This window comes from Zootoca vivipara, chromosome 1, assembly GCF_963506605.1.
Source record: "Zootoca vivipara chromosome 1, rZooViv1.1, whole genome shotgun sequence".
NCBI lineage: Eukaryota > Metazoa > Chordata > Lepidosauria > Squamata > Lacertidae > Zootoca > Zootoca vivipara.
In genome coordinates this window covers 73089327-73108036 of record NC_083276.1, presented here as the reverse complement: position 1 = coordinate 73108036, position 18710 = coordinate 73089327, and the positions used below count along the sequence as shown (strand labels likewise).

The following is an 18710-nucleotide window of genomic DNA, read 5'->3' as shown; positions in this document are numbered from 1 at the left end:
GATTTCCTTAAGAATGGATAGGTTTGATCTTCTTGCAGTCCATGGGACTCTCAAGAGTCTCCTCCAGCACCATAATTCAAAAGCATCAATTCTTCGGCGATCAGCCTTCTTTATGGTCCAACTCTCACTTCCATACATCACTACTGGGAAAACCATAGCTTTAACTATACGGACCTTTGTCGGCAAGGTGATGTCTCTGCTTTTTAAGATGCTGTCTAGGTTTGGCTGTTGAATATAGTTCTTTCCAAAGGAGCGTCCCATGTCAGCAATTTTACAACATGTAACTAATTCTTATTAAACTTTAATATAGCATGGAAGCCAATTTCAGTATTGGACAGAGGAAGTTGATTTTAAATCTGTCTCAATACAGCATAAAGGGCTAGCCATCATGACATCAGTAGACCAATTACCTTTCTTTGCCTTCTTTCCTATTTGCTCACAATGGCAAGGTGAGCTGTGCTGAAGATGGGATGGGCAGCAAAATGGACAAGTTTGACGATGAAGCCAAATTATTTGGGATGCTGAAAACACAAGCAAATTCTGAAGAGCTCTGAAAGGATCTGTCCAAAATGGATAAATGGGGGGGCAACAAGGCAAACGAGAATCAGTACCAAGTGTGTAAACTGGTGCAAATTTGGGCTTAAACCCTTCTGCCAAGTTCACATACGCATTTATGAGGGTCTCAACTTGTGGTGAGTAACCAGAAAATAGATCTTAGGATCATGGTGGGTAGCTAAATAACAGTAACAACTAAGTATAGGAACAGAGAAAGCTGCTGATCAGATTCAGCAGTGCTCCTCCTCTTATGTGCCTGCTTGAATATTCCTACCATTTGGTGAGCATCTCCCTGTTATAATCCTAAAGTTGCAGCCCAACCCTATGCAAATGTTATGAGAAATAAATACCACTGTGTTTATGGAGAAGTGATTTTAGATAATGTAGGTGTAAAAATTCAGACATGGTAAATTTGGATTTGTTGCAGTGGATTTTAGCAGTGTTTAAGAAACTTCTGTCTGAAGCAGGCCATCAACCCTACTGGCTAATGGAAGGGCTGGCCCTGGGTGGTGAAAGTGGGTGCCTCTCACATAGACCCTAAGAATAAGTGAAGTGTGATTCTGTGCTGCAAGGATGTTGGGGAGAATTGAGTGCTAGGAGTAGGAGGAACTGAGACACAGTGAGGGGTTAATGCTAGTGGAAAGCACTTCCATTCATGCAAGATAGAGCACCTGGTTTTCACCAATCCCACTGCCTGCTGCAGTCCTCCTGTGTTCCCCAAAAAGCTGCCCTTAAGGACTAGATCCCTTCTCCAATAGTATGGGATATGGTACTGTTATGTACTGAGCTGAATCCTAGAACAATAGGATTCAGAATCAGCGGGAGCTACCCAATCCAACGCCAGGTGGAAGTGAATCCGCAACCTGATTGGCCTGCTGGAGCAGCCAATCAGGCGGCTGGCAGAAGTGAATCTGCTACCTGATTGGCCTGTAGGAGCAGCCAATCAGGCTGCAGGCAAAAGTCAATCCACAATATAATTGGCCCACAGGTGTAGCCCTGAAGTAGCCAATCACGCAAGGCCCATTGTGTAAATAATGTATATAAGCAGATGGTTTTGGGAAAAGAGCCATTCGTCTTCTCTTCTCCTCCTTGATGACTATGAGCTGAATAAAGAGCATGAAATTCACTCTTGACTCCGAGTATATTTCACTGGCGACGAGGATGGGATCCTGCTGAGCTGACCGCCACCACGCACTGCACCGCAGCACTGCCACCTGCTGCACCGCTGCATCGCACCGTGCATCCAGGCTTCAGCTCCAGGACCCAAGGAACCCAGAATGGCAACCGACAGCAGCTTCTCGCCATTCAAACCAGCATCAGGAGACTGGGAAGGGTACGCCGCCCGTTTCAACTTCCTCCTGCAAGCGAAAGAAGTCACCAACGATGCCATGAAGAGGGCGACATTCTTCAGCGTCTGTGGAGAGGAGACGTTTGAAATCGCCCGGGCTCTCCTTGCACCTAGAGATGTCGCTACCGTCTCTTACAAAACAATAATGGAACGGCTGAAGGAGCACTTCTCACCACAGCCCTCGGTGGTAGCTTGCCGAAATGCCTTCTACGCAAAACGGCAAGCCCCGGGGGAAACCATAACTGGGTTTGTGACCTCCCTCCGCCAAGGCGCCCGGTTATGCAACTTCTCAGAATTGGAGAACATGCTTCGTGACCGCCTCGTCGGTGGCCTGAGGGACGAGATGTTGCAACGACGCCTCTACACCAAAAAAGACCTCACGTTCCAGATTGCTCTGGAGGAAGCCCTGGCAACCGAAGCCGCCGAGAGGTCAACGCAAGAGGCACGACCGGCCCCGCCATCCCAACCGAGGGTCTACCACGAAGACCTCACCGACGAATCCGAATCTGACAGGGAGGAAGTACACCGAGTACAGCGGCGCACTCAAGCAGCACACACACCACAGCAGCCTCGACGAGAAGGAGGGAACTGTGCAAGCTGCGGGGAGAACCACGAGAGGAGGACCTGTCGTTTCCGCAACGCAGAGTGCAGGCAGTGCAGAAAATTGGGACACATCGCCCGGGTGTGTCGGGCTCGACTCACCCGTCGACAAGCATCAGATGACCGACCCAGGAGCCCCAGGTCACACGGCACCATGCACCAAGGCAACTCGACAGAGATCACGGACTACCAGGTATTCCAGTTGCCCCATCCCAGCACAGAGAAAATTTATATAGAGGTACAGATAGAGGGAGCCCCATGCCGCATGGAGCTGGACACGGGTTCAACTCTATCCATAATCTCGGCCCGAACATTAAGGGAACTGTGCCCTAATGGGGGTCCCAAACTAAGGCCGGCCCCATTCACCCTCCGGGACTTCCAGAAACGTAAGGTCCCTACTATGGGGGTGGGGACCTTCAGGGTGCAATATCGAGGGCGAAAGCAACAATTGGACTTGCTGGTAGTTAAGGGCCCCTACGTTAGCTTACTGGGACTGGCATGGTTTGGACCTCTGGGGCTAGCCGTTACCGGGGTGAACCGCACTAGCTTACAAGTGGACGTGGACGCCATATGCAAAGAGTTTCCAGGGGTTTTCGATGGGGCATTGGGACGATATACAGGACCCCCCATTGCCCTACAGCTAGACCCCGCTGTACGACCCATCAGGCACAAGGCCCGCCGGGTCCCGTTTGCCCTGAAACCCCGCATAGACGAGGAATTGGACCGGCTCGTGGAGCAAGGAGTGCTGGAGCCGGTGCCCAACGCCCCCTGGGAAACTCCAATTGTCACACCCGTCAAGCCTAACGGTTCGGTCCGCATCTGTGCAGACTACAAATGCACCATAAACAAGGCTCTCACGGCCCATGCATACCCAGTGCCAGTGGTCAGCCATGTCCTCGCCACCCTGGCTGGGTCAAAAATCTTTGGCAAACTGGACTTGGCCCAAGCGTATCAACAGTTGCCTGTGGACGAAGCCACAGCAGAGGCTCAGACGATTGTGACGCACAGAGGGGCATTCAGAGTAAAGCGGCTGCAATTTGGCGTTAGCGTGGCACCAGGCATATTCCAGAATCTAATGGACTCTCTCCTTAAAGGGATTCCTGGCGTCACCCCCTTCTTCGATGATGTACTGATCGCCGGGCCCACACCAGAGGAATTTGAGGACCGCCTCCGCTCCGTCCTGCACCGTTTCCAGACGGCGGGCCTCAAGGTGAAGCGGGAAAAGTGTTTACTGGGAGTGCCGCAGGTGGACTTTCTGGGATTTAAGGTGGACGCAGAAGGGGTCCATCCAACCGGTGACAAGGTACGGGCCATTTGTGAGGCCCCAGCGCCCAAGAGCAAGCCCGAACTTCAGTCATTCTTGGGACTATTGAACTTTTACCATGCCTTCCTTCCCCATAAGGCAGCGGTAGCGGAGCCCCTACACAGACTCCTAGATAAAAGGGCCCCTTGGGTGTGGGGCCAGCGACAAAGGGCCGCATTCCAGGCAGTCAAGGACTTGCTCGTCTCGAACTCGGTCTTAGCACACTTCGACGAGAGGCTGCCAGTGGTGCTGGCATGCGACGCCTCTCCCTATGGCATCGGCGCTGTCCTGGGACACCAACTCCCGGATGGAAGAGAGGTGCCGGTGGCATACTTCTCCCAGACGCTTGCTGCAGCCGAACGAAACTACTCACAGATTGACAAGGAGGGTCTGGCAATCGTGAAGGGCGTAAAAAAATTCCATGATTTCTTGTACGGGCGGCCCTTTACCATAGTGACTGACCACAAGCCGTTGCTTGGCCTGTTTGCCCCTGAGAAGCAGACCCCCCAAGTGTTGTCTCCACGTGTCCTCAGGTGGTCAATTTTCCTTGCCGGCTACCAGTATGCACTAATCCACCGCCCTGGGAAGGCGATGGGCCACGCAGACGCCCTCAGCAGGCTACCACTACCAGAAACAGGCCCCGACCCAGCGCCTGCGCAAGAGGTTATGACCCTGGAGCTGCTTCCCGACCGACCCATTCAGGCACAAGAAGTTGCGCACCATTCCACAAAAGATAGGGTCATCTCCCGGGTCCTGGACTGGGTGTGGCGAGGATGGCCCAGCAGCAGCCCCGGGCAAGAATTCGCTGGCTACACAAACCGCAAACATGAACTGTCGGCCCACAAGGGGTGCCTGTTATGGGGAAGCAGGGTTGTTGTTCCCCAGCCCCTCCGCAAAAGGGTCCTCACAGCCCTACACGAGACACACCCAGGGGTAGTGAGGATGAAGGCCCTTGCCAGGAGTTATGTGTGGTGGCCGGGGATTGACAGAGAGATAGAGGCCTGGGTCCAACACTGCCAGACCTGCCAAGAATCCCGCCCGGATCCCCCAAGGGCCCCAGTCCAGCCCTGGGAGTCCGCCCGACATCCATGGTCACGCTTGCACGTGGACTTCGCTGGCCCCTTCCAGGGAAAAACATTCTTCATAGTGGTGGATTCCTACACCAAATGGCTGGAGGTCGCACTGGTACCATCCACTTCTACGGCGGCAGCCATCCGGGTACTACGTAAGCTGTTTGCGACCCACGGGCTCCCTGACACCCTCGTCTCGGACAATGGAACCGCATTCACGTCAGAGGAGTTCCAGACCTTCACAGCGCAGAACGCCATCCGCCACATCCGCTCAGCACCATTCCACCCTGCCACCAATGGCCAAGCGGAGCGCATGGTGCGGACCACCAAGGACAGCCTCCGCCGCATGACACAAGGGGACTGGGAATACCGCCTTGCCGCATTTCTTCTAGCACAGCACAGCACCCCAAGTACAACGACGGGCCGGAGCCCAGCTGAATTACTAATGGGCCGGCGCCTTGCAACTAGACTGGACCGACTTCACCCCGACAGAGCTCAGGATGAGGTAGTGGTGGGGAAAGGCAGGAACCCCCGGACATTTGTGGCCCAGGACCCAGTGTATGCAAAGAATTTTGGGGCAGGCCCAGCATGGGTACCCGCCACAGTCACCAAGGTGACCGGTCCCGTGTCGTACGAGGTACTAACGGAAGGGGGGCAATGTTGGCGCCGCCACTGCGACCAGATACGGCGACGATTCCCAGGAGGAACCCGGGAGGAGAGCGGGACAGAGGGGTCCCAAGGGGACAGCAGGGCAGTGAGGCCTGTAGAGCGAGAGGGGTGGGCAGAGGAAGCAGAAGCAGTAGGCACAGAGGGGCGCCCCGAGGCTGGAAGGACACCGGAACCAGAGCTACAACCTAGTGGTTCAGTGGCGCCAGACCAGACAGCCCCGGCACAGCCAGCAGCCTCGGAACACGAGCCAGAACCAGAACCCCTGACCAAGGAACACCCCAGGCCACAACGCACACGGAGGCGGCCAGCAGACCTTGGGGACTACGAATGCAACTTCCCGGGCAGGACTGGAACTTAGAGGGGAGGGGTGTTATGTACTGAGCTGAATCCTAGAACAATAGGATTCAGAATCAGCGGGAGCTACCCAATCCAACGCCAGGTGGAAGTGAATCCGCAACCTGATTGGCCTGCTGGAGCAGCCAATCAGGCGGCTGGCAGAAGTGAATCTGCTACCTGATTGGCCTGTAGGAGCAGCCAATCAGGCTGCAGGCAAAAGTCAATCCACAATATAATTGGCCCACAGGTGTAGCCCTGAAGTAGCCAATCACGCAAGGCCCATTGTGTAAATAATGTATATAAGCAGATGGTTTTGGGAAAAGAGCCATTCGTCTTCTCTTCTCCTCCTTGATGACTATGAGCTGAATAAAGAGCATGAAATTCACTCTTGACTCCGAGTATATTTCAGGTACGTAGGACTGCTATAAGTAGCGAGCAATCAGTGAAAAGTGCCACACTTATAACATTTGAAAGAATAAAAGGTGCCGGTACTGCATACTCTTGAGTACCCACAGAAAACAGCCCTGGTAAAGCCCATATTCATTCAGAATAACCAGCCAAATCTCTGCCTGCAAGCTGCAGATTTTACAAGCAAGAACTTTCTCTGGCAGATGAACTTTCTCTCTTTTCTGTCTTGGAGCGTAGCGTTCTAACCATGCCTCAGAAGCCAGAACACTGTCTTCTGGAGGTCACAAATAATGCCTTACACACTCCCTGCACATTTTTGCCTTTGTTTGCTCTTATTCTCAGATTGATTCCAATAGTTGTTGGGAAACCTTGTCCATAATTTCAATTTATAATTATCATTTTCCTGACCCTTGGCTAACTTTTCCAAGTCCCCGGTTAAAATGGTAGTACTTTTACTACAGCACACACAGAAACTACTGACAGGATTTTGAATGTTTTCCAAACACCTATGAAACAAGTGAAGGTCAGGGAAAGAGGACAAAACTTCCTGCATCTTCCTCCTCCCACATATTGCAGCACCCTTTTCAACTTCTGCCCAATTACGAAGCCACCATCCCCTCCTATTCTACCCTTGATTTCATATTCCTGCCTTCATTTTTTTCCCATCCCACCCCCTTCCTTCTTTTTTTCAACCTCCCTTTGCACCCATTTTCACCTTCTTGCTCCATCCCTTTTCCTTTTACACAACTTTTAGAAGACAACGGAAGGCAGCCCTGTATCAAGAGGTTTTTAATGCTTGATGTTTTTATTATGTTTTTAGATATGCTGTAAGCCACCCAGAGTGGCTGGGGAAACCCAGCCAGATGGGCAGGGTATAAATAACAAAATTATTATTATTATTCCTTCCTCCTCTTTCCTTTTCTCAACTCTCCCTTATATGCTGACCACCCCCACTTCCATGCCTTCTCCTCTCTCCTATTCTGCAGCTCCCTTTGCACACCCACCCTAGGATGATATATGGTACTGTCTTTCCAAGATGAATAGAATCTTATGAGCAAGCCTGTCAGTTTCCTTGTTCGGTTAGAGAAGGTTAAGTTCAGTTGATGGATGTTGTACATGTATGGGTGTGTGCTTGTAATAAAATATATGTTCCAAACTACTATGTTGAATCTGGAACTTCCTGTTGAAGACAACACACAGTGTTAGGAGTGAACTATGTTGTGTGAAGGATCTCTGCAGTTGCTTTTAAACCACCACTTTCGCCCTCTCAGTGTTCCTTCCTTCTTGTTTCCATACCGCAGCCACAGCTGATGTGCAACCTGTCTTCTCTTTTGCTTACCCCTGCATTGGCTTTGTGCAAATCCAGGACACTACAAATCCTCCAATGGGAGTTGTTGTTGTTGTTGTTGTTGTTGTTGTTGTTATTTATTGAATTTATGCTGTAGTTGTTTAGTTGTTTAGTCGTGTCCGACTCTTCGTGACCCCATGGACCAGAGCACGCCAGGCACTCCTGTCTTCCACTGCCTCCTGCAGTTTGGTCAGACTCATGTTGGTGTCTTTAAGAATGCTGTCCAACCATCTCGTCCTCTGCCGTTCCCTTCTCCTAGTGCCCTCAATCTTTCCCAACATCAGGGTCTTTTCCAGGGAGTCTTCTCTTCTCATGAGGTGGCCAAAGTATTGGAGCCTCAGCTTCACAATCTCTCCTTCCGGTGAGCACTCAGGGCTGATTTCCTTCAGAATGGATAGGTTTGATCTTCTAGCAGTCCATGGGACTGCAATTTATTGAATTTATATACTACCCTATACCTGGAGGTCTCACGGTGGTTCACAGAAAGGAGTTGTGTTTAAAAGCTCCTCACACACATCTTGAAACAGATTTAAGGAGGGTATGGGGTGAGTGCTAAAAGGAGGAGTGTTGAGACAGTTCTATCCTTGTATTGGCCAGATGGTTTCTTAGCACTATACTGGATACAAGCCCCAGCTTCTAATCCAGCTCTCTTGGCTGGTCACCCCACTAAAAACAGAGGGCTCTGCCTTTTGCATATCCTCATTAAAAGCAGTCATGAATAAAAACATTTTTGGAGTCTGCCAAAGCTATAGAAATGGAGGTGGCTGGTTGTATGGTAGAGGTAGAGGTAAAACAGAATTGTAGAGACACCACTAGAAAATCTGGGGGTCAACCCCACAATTTTGGCCTGTGCACACTGGCTTTTACCTGCACAGGCCCTATTCAGGTGGGTCGTCCCCATGTGGATAGTGGAAGTGTGCTGGATCTCTACATAGCATCAAAGGGGAAGGAGAGGGAGACAAGACCAAAAGTTCACACAAAGCCAAGGTTCATGAAAACAAAATCCAAAATCAACATTTCAGTAATACCCTGTTTCCCCAAAAATAAGACATACCCATAAAATAAGCCGTAGCAGGATTCCTAAGCATTTGCGCAATATAAGTCATATCCCGAAAATAAGACATAGTGATAGGCGCAGTTCTGGAGGGTGCCAAGGAAGAGGTGAGGCTGGATGTGTAATTAAAAAATAAGACATCCCCTGAAAATAAGCCATAGTGTCTCTTCTTGAGGAAAAATAAATATAAGACAGTGTCTTATTTTCGGGGAAACATGGTGCCTTTATTGGGGCAAATGAAATGCTACAAAAATGTGAAAGCTTTCAAGTTATCAGAACTCTTCATTGGGCAAGATATTACACAAATAAAACCTGACATAGGAAGCTTTTAGGGCTAAGCAGCAAATCACTAGCACCAGGTAGCCAGAATGAACTGAGAGACACTGAGGAGAAAGGTGAACCAGTGTGACTATGGGCAATGACTTGTATCAGGGAGGTTAAGATAAATAATTGTGCCAGGTGGTGCTGTGGTCTAAACCACTGAGCCTAGGGCTTGCCGATCAGAAGGTCGGCGGTTCGAATCCCCGCAACAGGGTGAGCTCCTGTTGCTCGGTCCCTGCTCCTGCCAACCTAGCAGTTCGAAAGCACATCAAAGTGCAAGTAGATAAATAGGGACTGCTCCAGCGGGAAGGTAAACGGCGTTTCCGTGCGCTGCTCTGGTTCGCCAGAAGCAGCTTGTCATGCTGGCCACATGACCCGGAAGCTGTCTGCGGACAAACGCTGGCTCCCTCGGCCTATAGAGCAAGATGAGCGCCACAACCCCAGAGTCGGACATGATGGTCAGGGGCCCCTTTACCCCAGAGTCGGACCTGATGGTCAGGAGCCCCTTTACCTTTATTTCTTTTGTATAGGTAATGGCCAAAGACATCTCTTCAATATGAAGGAATAGCTGAAACAACCCACGTAAATGGCTGTTGAATTGATTGCTGGCTGCTACTTACTCCCTTCAAATTATGCACAATTAGTTGACATGGTAGGGAGATGAAAAAACCAGTTCCATGGCCAGTCAGAATTAATGAGGAGAGCCAGGAGTTTCAAGGTCCCATGGAGGATATTTTAATGTTTTGCTAGCGTATGCTAAAATATGAAAGGCCAGCCCAGATCATATGTAAGATAAAGGGAAATTAAATATGAATACTAATATCCACAAGAAAGTACAGTATATTTCTCTCAATCATACACAACAGATCACCTTGTTTGGCAAAGATGAAGGATATGACTCTATCTTATGATACTAAACAAATATTTCTAACATATAATGGATCTGCAGTATTGGTAAAATCTGTTTTCATATTTTTGAATCCTAGCTCTCTATCTCGTTGAAGAAGAAAATAACAAAATGAGTGGTTATTTGAAGAGGGGGGGGGGAAATAGTGGTGTGAGATCATCACATTAAACTTCACATATACCTGAGTTAGAAGGTAAAATGGAAACACACAAATATAGAAAATGTGGTACTGGGTGAAGAATTCAGCATATTGAGAAACTGAGTGGGGACAAGTTCTGAGTCTTATGTGAAGATGTGAATTTGGGCTAGGGGATGAGGTCAGACTTTATGATGCCTGAGTCTCTTTTAATTCCTGGGATCCTAGATTCAGCAAAGGTTAAAATCTAATGGAGCATTCAATTGTTGAAGCCCCCAGGCCTGCTTCTTGGTGGGCCTAAGCATGGTTGTAAGTATAACAGAAGGAAGCGGCTTTGTGCCAGAGGGCAAATGGGTGGGTCCCCTCTCCCTCACCTGGCTGGAAGTGGGAAAGACAAAAAAGTGTTTGTGTGTGTGTGTGTGTGTGTGTGTGTGTGTGTGTGTGTGTGTGTGTCAGGAGACCCTGGGAGGGGAACAAGTTTGCCCAGGGACAGGAACTAAGGGGTCTAGCCAAGCAAGAGGAGGGCTGGCTGGAGTGCGAGCCGGAAGGCGGTGCAAGGGCTCTGAGCGAGGCGGAGGGGTCTAGGGATGCTACTGACTCGTGTGCGGGAGAGGAGGTGTCCTGCAGCAGGGGAGGTATCAGAAGTGGGGGAATCGAGGAGGCTGTTTAGCAGCTCGGGGGAGGGGTCTGGCCAGTGTGGTGTAGTGGTTAAGAGCGGTAGACATAATATGGGGAACCGGGTTCGTGTCTCCGCTCCTCCACATGCAGCTGCTGGGTGACCTTGGGCTAGTCACACTTCTCTGAAGTCTCTCAGAAGGGAAAGGAGATTGTTAGCCACTTTGAGACTCCTTCGGGTAGTGATAAAGCGGGATATCAAATCCAAACTCCTCCTCCTCCTCCTCCTCCTCCTCCTCCTCCTCCTCCTCCTCCTCCTCCTCCTCCTCCTCCTCTTCTTCTTCTTCTTCTTCTTCTTCTTCTTCTTCTTCTTCTTCTTCTTCTTCTTCTTCCTCTTCTTCTTCCTCTTCTTCTTCTTCTTCTTCCCTCCCCTGAGGTCCGTAGACGGGAAAAGCATCAGGAGCCAAGAAGGAAACGAGGCGGGCCAAGGTTGTTTTGCTGGTGTAGATCGAGACACACGCCAGTTCCGAATTCTGACTCGGAATAGGCGGTCATGTCTTTCTGAACTCTGAACTGTACATATGTATATAGTATTAAAATCTGAAAACCCATCACTGAGCCTTGGTGGTCTTTGGTCGTGGGAAGCCGCACACCAGCCCTGACAGTGTGTGTGTGTGTGTCTGTAAGAGATCGAGAAAAAGAGAAGAGAGAGCACTGGGTTAGAGCAGGTAGAAGCCAGAGGATGAGAGCCATGCTTGATCTCTGCTTGAATCCAAGACTGGGACTATGGAAAGAGCAAACCTTCTGGGGTGTTAATGCTGTGAGCTCCTCCATCATAAGCTCAGGTTGTTTTATATATATGTGAAAATAAACCACATATAATAAAGACATCACAGTCTTTACTGTCCCCCATTCCTTAGAATCAGAACCCTACTTAAGCACCTGGACCCCCTGGAAACTTGCACCACCTGAAGATTGGGGTGGCAGGCAACACACTATCACTATTTCACTATTTAAATAACTTGGTTCAGCTCTGAAAAGTTTGAGCAGAACCGCAATTGCATTCATTTTTTTTTTTTTTTAACATAATTTTTATTGGTTTTTACAAATTACAAAAGATGGTACATACATAAACACCTTTTCCACCTTCTTCCCACCCCCCTCCATGGGTCCTCCCCTGCCACAGAAGTATCCCACGCAGGTGATCAGTCAGAAGTGGTCCATTTTATGATTGGGTTTCTGTCCTCCTCCCCCTCCCCTGCCCCCCAAGCCCCCCCCTGCCACCAGGGAGCTCCAGTGAACCAGGGCAGTACGCAGGAGTTCATCCATCCAACCATCTATTGTCATACCAAAAAAAAAAGAAAATACAAAAAGAGAAAAAGAGAAAAAAGAGAAGAGGAAAAAAAAAGACAAAAAGGAAAAAAGACAAAAAAAAAAATTCATCATAATTGTTAAATTCATAATTGTTAAACCATATTTTGTGGGCTTCCCCACCCTCCCACCCTTCCCCGGTTTTCCTCCCTTATTTATCATCTTCAACAGTTTCATAGTTCATATTTTATAACATACACCTTTATATCTTATACCACTTTTAAACTATTATCATTTTCGCCTATTATCCAATCACTGAGAAATCAAACTCCCATTTTTTCTTCCCGTGCCTAGTTTTTACCCCTCTATAGGCCTCCATATTTTCACCTTTTTCCAGAATCAATTCACTTTTTAAACCTATAACTATTCCCAAACTAACCTTACTCCCCCCGAGTACCTGCTCCACCCCTCCAATCCAGCAAGTTCCATAGTCAGCAGTCCAGTTATAGTCCTATTAACCCATCCTTACAATCACCACTTCACTTTCCCTTCACCCCACCCCCTGTTTGCAGTCTTTTGCCATCCAGGCCTCCATATCAGACCCCTGAGCTTCTTCTCTTCTCTGCTTAATTTTTCCTTCTTCCCTGTGGTCATTCTGGAGTTCCAGTAAATCCAGTCGTGCCCCCCTCGAAGGGGAGGCACTCCATCCAACTTTTTGTAGAGTAAAATCATCATTTTTTTTCGTGATGGGCTTCATTTTGTGTTAAATCATCACAGTCGTCATCATTGTCATTCTCACATTCATCTTCTTCAGTTTCAAAAGCTTCATCTTCTAGGAAATCATATTCTGTCATCACAATCTGGAATTGTTGCTGTAACACTAGCCGTTGTGTCTCCTCTTGACATAGTTCTATTCTTGTTTCCCACATTAAGGTCAAAACAGTCCGCTGAAACTCAGGCGGGTACCTTTTTGTTGACATAGTTCAGTCCTGTCAAGGTCAAAACTTGTCACATGGGGTGGAATATGATCGCAGTCTATTTTCTCGACTCCATTTTAACAAGCTGGCTGCATTCTTAAAAATAAAGTTCGAACTCACATTTCAAAAGCATATAAACCAAAAAAAAAATTCCCAAAAAGTCCAGAGATAAAGATAGAAATAAAATTTAACTATAAATCCTGGTCAGCTCACTGGGTCTTCTGGGCTGCCGGCTCCCGAGAAAAAGAAAGGTCTTTCTTAGTCAATCACAACAGTCTCTCTCCCCTTTTACCCTGCATTTAGGGGAGATTCTCTTTGATGCCTTTGAGGAATCCTTTTAAGTTAAAATCTTCTGTTTACGGCTTCGGGTTTCTGTTTACTGTCTCTTATGTTACCGTGGGGGGGGGTGGCTTCCTCTTTTCCCCTCTCTCCCAGGTCCAAATTGTTGCCTTAATTTACATTCCAAAGAATCCAAATTACTCACAGTCTATTCATTTGCTGAATGTTCTTTGAAGAATTGGCCACCTCCACTTCCCAGACTCGCAGCTTCGCACTCTCAGAGCAGCAATGTCAGCCTGTCCGCCGCGGTTCACCTCCTCGCTCTCGGGGGCTTAAACAAAGCCGATCCGGGGAGGAGAGAGCCCGCTTTTGGCGCCGCCAGGCAAAATCTGTCCCCAAAAAGCACGATTTGGGGCTTTTAAGGAGGTTTCGTTTCGCTGGAACGATTCCCTCCACCTCTGAAGCGCCGAGGTCCGCTCCGCTGTGCGGACCCCCGTCTGAGCAAGATGGCGTGGTCAACCGGAAGCCAGAACCGCAATTGCATTCAATTTCGTCACACTTGGATTGCAACATCTGAAATGGGTTCTGTAGCCCAGTCCAGACACGCCCAGAGAGGCACTGCATAAGCCTAGGTCTCTAGTGTGAGTGGGTGGCATTGTGGTCTAAACCTCCAAGCCTCTTGGGCTTGCTGATTGGAAGGTCAGCAGTTTGAATCCGCGTGATGAGGTGAGCTCCCATTGCTCTGTCCCAGCTTCTGCCAACTTAGCAGTTTGAAAGCATGCCAGTGCAAGTAGATAAATAGGCACAGCTGTGGCAGAAAGTTAAACAGCGTTTCTGTGCGCTCTGGCACTCATTACGATGTTCTGTTGCACAAGAAGTGGTTTAGTCATGCTGGCTACAAGACCCGGAGAGCTGTCTGTGGACAAATGCCGGCTTCCTCGGCCTGGAAGCGAGATGAGTGCCATGCCCCATAGTCACTTTTGACTGGACTTAACTGTCCAGGGGTCCTTTACCTTTACCTTTTATCTAGGTCTTTAGCATGGCAAAGGGATGGTGATGAAAACAGCAACACCTTGTCACTATGACCCCTTTGCCATGCTTGAGGCCAAGGAGAATGCATACGTAGCCATGGTATAACACTCTGCACATGCTTGGAGGAAATTTGTGAAATCCATTCTGTATGGAACAAATTGCTCTGGAATGGGGTGTGTGTGAGAGAGAGAGAGAGAGAAAGAGAGAGAGGGTGTGCACTTTGAATTGTTTACAAAGGTAACAAATACAGACACAGGAGCTTTGATGCAATGTATAGTAATAAATAATAATAGAAACAATACAGTGCTTATGATCTGTAAGGGCAAAGATATTTATGCTTCAGAAGGAATCAGCAATTGCAACATCTGTATTATATAAACAAGTGTTTGCATTTGAAGATACTGCATGCTCCACATAACATTCCACCTCTGCTCTTTATAATTGAAGGAATTATTTCCTGGATTCCAAATGCTTATTATGTAATTAACAGTATCGCCACTCTAGGCTGCAATAGGCTGTCATAGTTCTTTAGCCACTTACTCTAGAACAATCCCATTGACCTCAATTACATTATTCTGGGCTTCAAGTTTTGATATTTGACCCAAGCATTATTTTTAATATTTTCTAGATTATTTACTATGCTACCTGCATTTGTTAGGAGAAACATATATTAGTTTCATTATCTGGGACTATAGATTTTTATACTCATGCAAACTTAAATATATATATATATATTCTGGGAGTTTTCACACTCAGAGCAGCAAAACATAAATTTCCCTTTGAACCTTATATAAATCTAGGGGCAGTAGGGAGGAAATCGGTGGTGCTGGTATTATCATAGCATATATTTCTTCAAACAGAGTCAACATGAGATCACTTGTCAGGCATTATAATGAATGAAGTAATTTGTTTTGATGAGTTGTTCCTCTATAGTTGACGTTATTTGTGCATACTATAAATGTTAAATTGTGGTAGCAGTAACATGTTGTTGTGTAGACAACTGTGACATGTTATCTTTCCAGTCATTATTACCCATAAAATAACTAAAGAGCAAAAGCACCATTTGTTGTCTAACTTTGACTCAAATCCAGCAAATACTGGTAGCTTTTCTTGTGTCCAACAGCATGGGTCCAAGTGATGCAAAAATATGCATGGTGGTAGCTTGTGTTGGGCCACCACTGTGTGTGAGGTTAGGAAAACTTTTATCAGGCAAAATACAAAGATAGTTGTATGGGGGCAGAGAGAGGATAGGTGACATATAAAGACAGGGGAGGGCCCTTGGTCTAGTATGGGGGAAGGGTATTTGGCAAAAGGGTATGCAGGGGTAACAAGCAGAGTGAGCCCTCAGTGAAACTGGTATGTGTATAAAATACCTAGCTGTAAAGCGTATTAGTATCAGCATATTTATGCTACAAACTTAAACTGCTTTAATAATCATTCTATCACTCCAGTGGAATTCTCAGACCCCTCAATGAACCACAGCTCCCAGAATTTGGGGTGTGAGAGAGAGAGATGGGGGGAAGGAGCCATGTAAATTAAAACAGTTGTTAAAGTGATCTAAGGCTCTTCAGCCTACTCCTTCTTTTACCACACAGAACTATTATGATGATATATGGGATTAGGATCACACACACACACACACACAGGCACAGCACTCACAAATATTGCCCTAGTTACCTGTGCTGTGATGTCAGTGTCATGCTGCTGTGACTGTGAGGTGATGTCATGTTTTGTGACATTTGTTGGCACGGTAGTCGTCCAGCGTAGTTTGAAGCCCTTAAGTGTTGTCTTAGTAAGCTTTAAGTGTGGCTTGTAAAAGTGTTATCACTGCAAGAACAATTTATTATTATTATTGTACATTGTAAATCAGTGTTTATTGGAAGGGAGCAGACATACTCATGCAAAGCATCTGGAGAACTTCTGAACCGCCTTTGAATAGAGCTGAAAATAACAAGGTATATAATATATATAGTACCTTATCTTGCCGCAACATTTTTGTCTAAGCACCAGTATAACCCTTGAACTCAGCACAGCTCTGGGAAAGGAGCTTGTTAACTAGTTCTATTCTCTATCAAGCTCAAAAGGAAAGGAGACTTTCTGATCAAAGGATATTTGCGCCTTCTGCTCTTGGAGTTGTCTTTGTTAGCTAATTGCTTCTGCACTGGAGTGCTTGAGCTCTTGTATCTAAGGTGCAAATCATTTGTCTTATTAGAAGCAGCTATTACTTCACGTGTTAAAATGCATTACTGTGCCAAACCCTCACATAGCCTGGAAAGACAGCTTAACCAATTAATCAGGGGTTCCACAAAAGTGCACGATAGTAAGGAGCCAGATTTAGGGGGATAATGTTTGAAAAACACGTCATCATAAACCAATCTAACACAAGAGCAAACTTTTATTTCAGGCAAGCCAGCAATACAGCCAGTGTTGGGGTGTTTGTTTAAGCAAGTGTATGTTGCAAGATTTATGTTGTTTGGCAGCTCTCTTACTTGTAGCAGCTACATAAACTTCAAGCATCTACATAGGAAATAAAACAAAGACCAAAAAGCTCTATACAGTAGTAGATAAACAGCATAATGCAAGTTAAGTTTATATCGAAAAAATTGTAATAATCTTTAGCTCAGAGGTTGCTAGGCTACTTAATTGTGACAACTTCATCTTAAGTTACACTCAAAGCAGACTTGTATTGGTTTGTTGTAAGTGTCTGAATGCTGCGAACCGTGCTTCTTGGCTTAACGGTATCAGATTGTTTTGCAGTGCAATGTGTAAGCAGTAGGCTGGGTTAACAACTATAGAATTCAGCCTAGGTATGAGAGCACAATTTTTGCCTTTTTTTAAAAAAGCAACTCTGTGCCCCTATTTTGTTTTCCAGATTCTCAGAAGAGAGCATCCATTGCCTTAAAAAGGCAAGCTACAAATTCTTCCTCGATATGTTGCAGAGGAATTGCACCGAGAATGAATCAAACAGTAGAATTAGGACTTAAGAAGAATGTTGGTATAAGCCGCCGTATACTGTCAGAACATTTGTCTATCTTGAGCTCAGTATTGCCTAAATTGGAACAACTTCTATGAGCCACTTCCTGTCTTACTACGTTCAGACATGGTGATGGGACCCTTGAAGTGATTCTAGCAATAGGCAGAGGAAACTGAACAGAGTCTGGGGTGGTGTACAGTAGAGCAGTGAATTCACCACCAGCTCCTGCTGGCTAGGGCAGAAGGTGAAGTGACAATAATCCCACCCACCCCTTTTTTCTGTTCCAGGTTGATGCAGCAGAAGGGCCCACATTGGACCCTTCACCAGGAAATGGACCAGCATTGACTTCAGACCAGTGGATGTTTTTCTGGCCTTGCTCAGTTCCACAATGCTGTTTCAGCGGGCCTTACACTGACTGGCTGGCAGGCACACACACACACGGGGGGGGGGGGGGAGCTTCCATAGCAGCTTGGCTCCTCTGCATCCTAACCCCTTACAACATCATGGATGTGTGTGTGTGTGTGTGTGTGTGTTAGGATTATGGCTGTGGCTGTACCAGTACTTCATTTTTGTTTTACTTTTTTGTTAGTCTGCCCCTCCTTAATGCTGTGCATACTTTTTTTTTATTGTAAATCACATTGAGGCTATTTTTAGTAGTAGTAAATGTGTTATAAATAGCAGCACAGGAATTGTCTGCAAGAGCCTCATCCTGCTATGCCAAGTGACCCTGCAAGTGACACTGGTGTGCTAATGCTCCATCCTGCTGCTGCTAGACGTAGTAAGCTGAGCACATACTTGGACTGGGCACATACTGTGGGACTTTATGGCAGCCTCCACAGTCACATCCCCATAGCTATGCCCCTGCCAAGACTATGAACGTTTGACCAATACAAACATTATGGCTGCAATAACAAGTCATTTCTCCCATACTCTCTTCCCTTTAACATCCAGCCTAAGTCTGGTGGACTCAAGAGTTTGCTTAATATTTTGTGACATTTTGGTTGCCCGTAATTAAGAGATTTGGATTTTTTCTGAAATAAAAGTGGCATACTAATGTAACCTAGCTCTTCTTATTAGGTTATTTGGTGGGTTTGTGTCTAGAAGCGGAAGAAAAAAGACTTCTATATTTGGCTTGCAACATACTAGCACATAGTTGGGCAAAAGATTACTGCAATGCAGGGGGTTGGACTAGATGACACTTGTGGTCACTTTCAACTCTACAATTCTATCATTCAGTGATTCTATGATTCATACAGTACAGGATATCACAATCTCTGTTGTGAAATAAGTGGCAGTACGTCATCTCTGCCCATCACTGCATTATTTCTTGCGAGAGGATCTGCTGATGGGCAGCTGCCAACCTACCAAGAGATGCAAGTGTGAGTAAGAACTCACGTTTCAATTTATAAGGTTCCAAGAGGGCAGGGCTTCTTGGGATATCAACCTGTACATCAAGGGTGTTTACAA

At 46.9% G+C, this 18710-nt stretch overlaps 1 protein-coding gene across 1 annotated transcript; it reads left to right on the top strand.

The window, feature by feature from the left end:
- Positions 1-2185: 2185 nt before the first annotated feature.
- Positions 2186-17588, top strand: LOC132592154 (uncharacterized protein K02A2.6-like). The gene is made up of 2 exons (XM_060274802.1): positions 2186-5497; positions 17531-17588. The coding sequence occupies exons 1-2, from the start codon at positions 2208-2210 to the stop codon at positions 17586-17588; spliced, it is 3348 nt and encodes a 1115-aa protein (XP_060130785.1). The 5' UTR covers positions 2186-2207.
- The last annotated feature ends 1122 nt before the right edge of the window (positions 17589-18710 follow it).

Excerpts from the sequence above, each read along its gene's own strand:
- LOC132592154 (XM_060274802.1), top strand. The coding sequence starts at position 2,208 with ATGCTTCGTGACCGCCTCGTCGGTGGCCTGAGGGACGAGATGTTGCAA. Across the intron at positions 5,498-17,530 it reads ACAGTCACCAAGGTGACCGG|GTTGATGCAGCAGAAGGGCC; the intron begins TCCCGTGTCGTA and ends TTTCTGTTCCAG.